This window comes from Drosophila ficusphila, unplaced genomic scaffold, assembly GCF_018152265.1.
Source record: "Drosophila ficusphila isolate 14025-0441.05 unplaced genomic scaffold, ASM1815226v1 contig_791, whole genome shotgun sequence".
Taxonomy (NCBI): Eukaryota; Metazoa; Arthropoda; class Insecta; order Diptera; family Drosophilidae; genus Drosophila; species Drosophila ficusphila.
The window spans coordinates 21,826,903-21,835,369 of record NW_025064737.1 but is presented as its reverse complement, the minus strand read 5'-3'; the positions used below and the strand labels follow the sequence as shown (position 1 = coordinate 21,835,369).

At 41.4% G+C, this 8,467-nt stretch overlaps 2 protein-coding genes across 12 annotated transcripts; one reads left to right on the top strand and one right to left on the bottom strand.

The window, feature by feature from the left end:
- The first annotated feature begins 2,796 nt into the window (after nt 1-2,796).
- Nucleotides 2,797-7,884, top strand: LOC108086589 (protein spaetzle). Of its 11 annotated transcripts, none has more exons than XM_017183552.2 (8): nt 2,797-3,643; nt 5,432-5,575; nt 5,716-5,790; nt 6,060-6,206; nt 6,270-6,327; nt 6,485-6,806; nt 6,889-7,102; nt 7,530-7,884. In XM_017183552.2, exons 1-7 carry the CDS (start codon nt 3,578-3,580, stop codon nt 7,064-7,066), a joined length of 990 nt encoding a protein of 329 aa, XP_017039041.1. In that variant the 5' UTR covers nt 2,797-3,577; the 3' UTR covers nt 7,067-7,102; nt 7,530-7,884. The 11 variants fall into 11 exon arrangements, with proteins under 11 accessions (XP_017039041.1, XP_017039040.1, XP_017039045.1 ...); XM_017183551.2 differs by having other exon boundaries at nt 6,461-6,806; XM_017183556.2 differs by lacking the exon at nt 6,060-6,206.
- LOC108086590 lies at nt 7,096-7,449 on the bottom strand. The gene has a single exon (XM_017183560.2). The coding sequence runs from the start codon at nt 7,313-7,315 to the stop codon at nt 7,187-7,189; it is 129 nt and encodes a 42-aa protein (XP_017039049.1). The 5' UTR covers nt 7,316-7,449; the 3' UTR covers nt 7,096-7,186.
- Nucleotides 7,885-8,467: the final 583 nt, after the last annotated feature.

Genomic DNA, 8,467 nt, shown 5'->3' with positions numbered 1-8,467 from the left:
GAGGCAAACGCAAACGCAAACGCACAAGAAACACGCTGGCGTGTGGTGCTGTCATGGCTGAAATTGCATTTTGCAAAGTGGTGCGTCCACATTTTTCTCAGGTGCCGTGCCGCTTTAATTGTGCCCGTTTGAAAATATTTTATTGAATGTGCAATGCAATTTCATTATTTATTCAGTCCGAGGTATACCCGCTCGGACACACTTGCATGAGCAAGCTGTCATTAAGCGTATTTCACCATTTCACGTTAACTTGACCCGGGAGTCGGCTCGCTTGACTTCCCCTGACTTTCGGCCCATCCTCACTCGATTTGCCAATGTCCCAGGCCCCAAGATCACCAACGTGCCACATCGATTAATGGGGCTGCGGAAGAAAACTGTTTCCTGGTCGATTTATAACTATTAGGTTAATTGGATCAAGTCGTTAGGGGAACGACAGCTCATTTACCCTAACTCTGCGCACACGCAGTTTTTCTTTGGATTCGTTAAATGAATTAATTGCAAATTACCTAGCGTTGATTTGGGGATATAAAAGTTTGCTAATGTTAGCTAATTTGCGCACTTAAGTGCCACGCACAAACATTCTGGCAATTACTGAAAATCAAAAGTTGAACTTATTTAATTATAAATATCTTTTTTTTTCAAGTTTCCTACATTTTCATCGTCGCTATTGCAACACATTGCGCAAATTCTTGACCTTTTCCAATAAATCAGAGACGTCGTATAAATCGACTTAATAGGTAATCGCATGACTCAATGTCTAAACCTTATAAGATGCAGTTCCAGCTAAAGTCAAGTCAAGTACTAAACGATACTTTGCAACCTGGGTATTAAATAACATAGCCTATAAAACGACAAACAGGGAAAGCCTTTAATTAATAAAACAAACATCACATGTTGCAGGTTAATTGTAATTGGTTGTGTTTAAATAAAGGGTGAGTCGGCTTTATTTTTAAAAAGGCCTACTGATATGCTTTAAAATTTCTTGCCCCTAAGTATGCAATGTTTTGTTCCCAAAAATATTATGTATTATTATGGCTTTTATTGGCCATCATAATTTAAGCAATTGATCAATTTGTTTCTGAGAAGAAAGCAGCAAATACGATTTTATAGAAATGATATGTGCTGACTGGAAAATGGACACACACAATTAAGATTGCAAACACGTACAATTAATTGCATCATACGGTTCCCCTTTATTGCATTGCACTTATCGCGCTTATTTAATAATAATAAAATAAGAATTCTCGTGAATTTCTGGTGCAATTTTAGTTCTGCGAAACTGCAATATATCATCAGCTAATAAAAGACAAGGGTAAGAAATGGATATGGCCGAGTCCGAACATATTGCGAAGGCAAGTTCAAGGTTTTCATCATTGGGAATAACAATCGGTGTCGTGGACCTCAAAAAGCCAAACGAAACAATGCATTCATTGCAGCGAGGTGGCACTGCGTCAGAAGCCAGTTACATGGCAAATATTTGCAGTGCGCGCTTTCAAGCTGTGGTTTTTTATCCGCCGTTCTCGGAAATACCAATTGAGTCACCTTCTTTCCCATCGTCTTCGCTCGCGCCAAGTCGGAAGCCACACGGCAGATTGGAGCGGCTCGGATCTCCGACACCCGTGACGCGTGCGCCGACGGAACTGACGTGAGCGGCACCCGCTCGGAATACCAAGCCCATTAGACGAAGTCTATTGGTTTGGCTAGCTGTTTGCTAGTGTTTGTGCCGGCAACAGGTGTGCTCTTGGAGCTTTGATGCGAAGCTTTGGCCCGGCTTTACTTATACTTTCAGCCGCAGCAGACGTGAGCTGGCTAAGACGGACTTGGTCGAATGGGGATAGCCCTACCAATGCGTGTTATTTTCCAAAAACAAGTTGTGATTCAAGCACTTTAATATTTTTTGTTAAACAATTGCTTTTTGACCTTGCTTTAGAAAGGCCAGAGAACGGACTTAATTATCTATATATTTTGTTCATTATACAATACATAACATAATTACTGTTGTTCAATACAAAAGAAACATTTAAGAGCAAACATCCTGCTGATAACAAAGAAGTAAATCGTCGAAGTAGTAACATTTGGAGCAGCATTTGGAGCAGCAGTCAAAACAAAAACATTAAACTGAACGATTTTAATTATGCCAATTAAAATTTAAGAGATCATCCACTGATAACAATAATTTCGAAACCTAAAACATAAGTAACAATTTCACAATTTCACAATTTTTATTATGAAATTATAATATAACCTTATGCATATCAAACAATATGTTCTTACTAAGAGATTAACTAATCATCAGTTTTTCAGTTGTTTACAAAGTTGCAACTATATGTCATGTTTATGTAGCAATAAAAAATATAATATGTATTTTATAATGCTTATCAAACAATATGTTCCTACTAAGAGATAACTAATCATCAATTTTTCAATTGTTTTCAAAGTTGCAACTATATATTTCTTTTTTATATAGCAATCATAAATAAGTTAGAAATGTAATTTGAAGCTTGTTCAATCAAAGTGGGTTGGTTTTGGTATCCCTATTTTTTTCGAAGTGTAAGATGACTCAAAATGTTTGTGGAGAGACGCAAACTTATTTAGAGGCGTAGTCAGCTGTGATAAAATCCAATCAGACCGCCCCACCTCTCCCCTTCTTTCCCCTCCATCCCATCCCGTCCCGCTCTCTCCCCGCTGCCAGTGCCCTCTCCCTCTCCCTCTCCCGCTCGCACTCTCGCAAGCGTCGGCTTGAGCTGCACTTGGCAATTGTTTGGGGAGCCGAGCGTCGCGGCGGAGATCTTCGAGTCTGAACGTTCAGTTGCCTACCAGTCGTCCACTCTCGCTGTCGTGTGTTCTCGATCGCGACAAATCGATACCGAGTTAAGTTAATGCCTTTGGATCTCCGGGGGGAATCGGCGGTGTACCTCTGCGGCTTTGTCGGAAAATCCCAGCGCGCGTCGCTTGTGAAGCGCAAGATCGGTGGCAGATTGCTATAAGCCCATAAAAGCGCAGGCATCTCGCGATTTTCGTCACTACCCGTCAGCGCACAGAACCGAAAAGTTCAAGAGCAAGCGGTCTTCGCAAAATTGGATTACCAACTTGGACAATCGAAATCAGCGCCCGGCCAAAAACGGTTCCACTAAAAAGCGGCGAGAGCGAAACTAAAGTGAAAAGCAAACCGACTAATTGAAGTGTCTGTCTGTCGGTGACTCGAAAGCGTGCAAAGGAAACAAACAAAGCGGAATAGACAACATATCACAAAGAGCCACAAAATATTTATAAATAAATACCCGCCGACGACAACTACGGCAACAGTAACCGCTACCAATATCAAAGCCCGGCATTAACATTTAGTCGTGCCAGTTTGTTTATTTTATATATACGCAGAGCCCATAAAAAAAGATCAACAACAACAACAACAACGGTGTCGGTATAAAAAAAAACGGTAGCAATAAGAAAATTGGTATAAGCCACCGCCGATCCGCCGATCTCCTTCTGCTGTATAATAATCCCAGACGCAGACGGTCGCCGTCCACAGTATAGATTAATATAGTTATATACCCACCTGATCCCCCCGATTTCAATCATGATGGCGCCCGTGTGGACATTACTTCTAAAAATCCTGGTCCTGCTCTTCGTCGTATTTACCACGGTAAGCACTCTTTTTTGAAATTTCATAACAGTCGAACCTCCATAACTGGCACCGTGCTTCTAATAGTGTTCTTAAAATGAGAAGAGACCATAAAATAGGAGTCTCAAACGTTAACGTTCTTCCTCGAATCGTAAAAGCAGAAAATTTATTACGCTCTAAATGTTAATAGTCAAAACAAAATTTGATGTCATTTATTGTTTGGAACTTTTTCTCATTCGTGTCACACCTAAAAAAAAAATAGTAAATAATATTTTGCTCCGTTACTGTAACCTTAAATCTTCACAAGTCGGTTCAATGAGAGGCAGGTGATTGTTTCAGTTATGAGAGTTCGACTGTCTTTCTGTTTTTCTGTGCTTCGCTACTTTCTGCTTCCCCTAACTCTAACGGGCAATGGATTGTTCCCTAACAAAATTCGATTTGGTTTTGGTTTACTTTAAATTTTTCGTAGATGTATTAGCATTTCCATACGCCGAAGGGTATTTTCAAGTTCAAATTAAGTCAGAGATTGAAAACCTGTTCGCATTGCCAATGGCGAGTTATGTGCAATTTTCATTCTCGGCTTAATAAATGCACATCATCGGCTTTGCAATAATATTGTTTGACATCAATAATGCCATTTATTCTGCACACGATTCTCAAGGTAATTTACTGCCAACAAAAGGGTCGATTATCTTTGTGTGAACAACAACTAATCTGAAATAATAATTCTGAATGAAACTGGACATAGAAAAATCCGTTAAGCATCCAGGTTTTCAGCAAATTCCAAACCGAACAGGTTTCAAAGATCGTTTTAAGTTCTGACTAAGTGTCAATAGGTTCATGGAAAACCAAAAACTGAGATGGAAAAATGTATATATGAAAAAATTCAATGCTTGCCTTAGATCAACCAAAAGGCTTTTAATCGCGATAAATTCCGGGAAAAACATTCCGAGAAATTCTCGGGCAAGTTCATATCGGGCCTCAAGTTCATATCGGGCTGCACTTTTAATCGGGTTTTATACGTCCCCGGCAGACCCAACTTCCTAAACTTATGTTAAGGAATTTTAGAAGCAAACAAAATCTTTATTTATTTTGGGAGTGAAGAATAATAATCGAGCTTATATGGGAATGTGCGGAGGGCCTTAGAAGCTTTATAGCGCTTTATCAAGGTTTTTTTCTACAAGTGCATATTTATGTTGCTTTTATTTATTCAAACAGTATAAAGATAATTTCTAAAATTACTTTTTTCAAGGAAATACCATGTTTTTTGCTTCGGGAGCTAATCTCATTAGTCGAATTTTGTCGAATATATTTTTATTGGTCTAAGGTTATAAAGGTTATATACAAAATTGTTAATATTTGTCCAGCTCATGTGGATCAGTTTCTACCTCGACAACTAATCTTCATTCGCATTTACTTTTTGACCTATCAAAACCATTTGGTTGTCATTGGCTTTAGTTGCCAACTGAACCGCGATCTGTTCCTCAAGACATTTCTTTCTCAGTTTCAATAACTACTCTGGGGAGCTCTTCCAAATTATGGGTTCAGATTTAGAACTCAAACACGGGGTTCGGATCCTAACTCAACGCAAATAGAGAAGCGATGCCGGGAGAAAAACTGCGCCTGCCCGGAAAACAGCTGTTCAAACTTTTCAAATACGCAAATGAAGTTTTGATAAAAGTGAGAGAGGGCAGAATATAGCGAGTTAGAGAGTGGAACAAACCAACAAACAATGACCCACGAATATGTACTCCGTTGTCTTGGCAATGTTGATGAACCGCAAACACAACTCTCACCTGTATTTTTCAGATATTTTGTATCAGTAGCGAAATTTCGAAGCGACTCGAGGCCGAGCATGAAGCAAAGAAGCTGATGGATTTGTTGTGCACCAGGATTTCTAAGCCTTCCAACAATTCCGACGAACACATTATAAAGCTGTGTGCCGATTACAAGGTGTGGGCAAATCCGTGCCAGGGTGTCCCGAAATAAAGCCACATTTTCCTTTCCCCAAATCCCGAACTCTTTTATGTATCTATAGCCAAAATTTCCAAGCCGGGACTAAAGCCTTTTGTCTTGTCTTTTTCTTTTACCAGGCCAAGGATGTAGAGGAATTACTTCATTCGGTTTTTGTAGTTAACGATAAACCGGGTCTTATACTCTTTAATAATGTAAGTGCATGCATTTTATAAAATCGCCTCTGATTTTTATAGCATTATGTAAGTTAAAGATAACATGAATTGAAAAACCTAATGTTGAGGTATTATTGAGCTAAGGTGATCTAAGGTGATTCATAAATGTATAAGCGAATTTGTGTATCCTACATCCTATACTGCATATCCATTTCATCGCTCATTTGATCTTGTGTTGGGTTGTGTTGTCTTTGTGTATTTTTTGCCCTTCGGTTAAAGACTGACACGATTGAATTTTACCCACACAGACAACGACCGCGGACAGTGCACCCCTCATGCCCATAACGACCATGCACGATGACGCGTACCAGAATCAGAATCAGTCACCGATTCCCCAACCGAACAGCCATTATCATCAGTATCACAGCCTGAACCAGCCGGATCAGTCCTTCAAAGTGCAGCGCTCCCCGGACGGCAAGCTGAATCTGGTCTTTAACGAAACGTTCCTCTCGTTGCAGGGCACTAATTCTGAGGTGCAATCGGACCAGCCGGCACGCCAACACCGCCCCTTTGACTGTAAGTATTCAAATCCAACATATATCCGTATATATGTATTGGCTCAGCTACATTCGATACATGCCTTGCAACTAACAACTAAATCGATCCCATACTCACTGGCCAACTGCCTTTGGCGCTTGCCTAATTTTAGCCTTTGTCTTCCCCGATTCCGTAGCCAAGATCAGTGTGACTCAACGCCACCAGCCTTGCGGAAACAGCAGCAACCAGGCCTCCAAGTCGTTCTGCATCCATGTGGACGACTATCCGGACCTTTCTAGCCTGAAGCACAAGCTGGAGAAAAACTTCTCCAAGTTCTTCAGCGACGAGCTGCAGCCCACTGACGTGAGTGCCCGCGTGGGCTCCGACGATCTGACGTACCTCTGCAACAGCAACCGCAGATACATGTATCCGAAGAAGGGTCTGAAGTCGGACAACACCTGGCAGTTGATCGTCAATAACGAGGAGTACAAGCAGGCTATTCAGATCGAGGAGTGCGAGTGAGTCGAATCTGAAGTTAACCATTTTTGCCTAAACCGGTTTTTTTTGTCAACTCTCAATCTTTTTATTTCACTCATCCAGAGGAGCCGGGGAGCCCTGCCAGTTTACCTCCAACTTTCCGCAAAGTTACAAGCCCACTTGCACGCAGCACTACGTCCTTCGAAACCTGGCCAGCATCAAAAACGACGGCAATCTAGACGTGGTGCAGGAGACCTTCCAGATTCCCTCCTGCTGCAAATGTGGCCTGAAGACACACTGAAACTCCAGTCGATGGCTGCGAAAATGTGATTATGAGGTGAAACCGCAATTTATTCGTACATAGAATTTTCAAAGGGGCGACAAATACGGGTAACGGAAAAACGAGAACGACCAACAGGCATCACTTGACCAACTTTCGAAGGGTCCAGCCGACGGCGTAGAATCCAACCAACTTGAGGGCCATTCCCTTGCCTTCCGCCTTCACCAGACACTTGAACTTGTTCTCCAAGTTTCCAAAGGCGCGATCCATCGCGCCAGACAATACGCAAATGCACAAAAACACGCAAAAGTTAAGCTTCTCAAATAATGCTTCTCAACGAATTCAAATGAAATTCAAGAGCGTTTCCTGTGATCGATGGAGACAGACTGACTATAGCGTATCTAACATTCAACTGTTTTTGAAATTGGCACAAAGTCAACTAGATCCCTAATATGAAAAATTGTTTCCCTTCTTCTCTTTGCAGCATAGAGTTTCACCCACCACAGGATGGCAGGCCAAACTGTCCAGGGGTCGTTGTTTTATTTTATAATCTGTACGAAAGAGGTCCAACTCCTGTGCACAAAAAAAATCCCACTTGTAATCTGCCCTCGAGCGCAGAAACCACACTTAGACTAATGCGCATATTAATTTAGAATTTTAAATCGAGTCATCGTAAACATATTCGTGTCATATAAACGTTTTTGGCTTCCTCGTCTAATGTCTAAGCTAGAAGTGCATGCAATTATAATTAGAATACAAAAAAAAAAAGAAAAATGTGAAAACTGTATGGTAAAAAAAAAGATATGTATAATAAATGTATGCAAGTACATGCCAGCAAAGTAAAGTTCTTTGAACCCATCGGGGAGTACCTGGTGGACAGTTTTTTTGCTTATTAACAATAATTCGGTTCACCCCGCAGTGCAGACCAATTACACCCCAGTGAGTGTAAACACAATCCCGAAGGGGTGGCTTCCGCCGGGAGAAGGATAACATGCTCCGTTTGCTCTTGGAGTTTCTTGCTGACAGCGGGGCGTATGCGCGATGTTTCTTGAGGCGGCACATGTGGAAATCAATACTATTTATTGATTCCCGGACACAATAAACTATGTCAAAGTTAGGGCGAACAATGCGAATGCTTGTGGATTCCTCGTGGGCGGGCAAAGTGCCACCATTTAATTACTATTATTAGGTGTCCCTTCCGTTTGGCCAAAACCAGTGTCGTGTCCTGGTCGATTGGGCCTTGCCCAGGGTCATCAATCATGCACCTCCCAATGCGCACTCACCTGAGCCCATATCAATTAGCAACCATCCATATATCTTCCCCAGCGGAATTTATATATAGGATTCCGGTGCCCTTTGTAATGTACTTTTTCTCATTACGCCACTGTTTTCAACCCGCGGATCGTGGTCACTTCCCGTCCG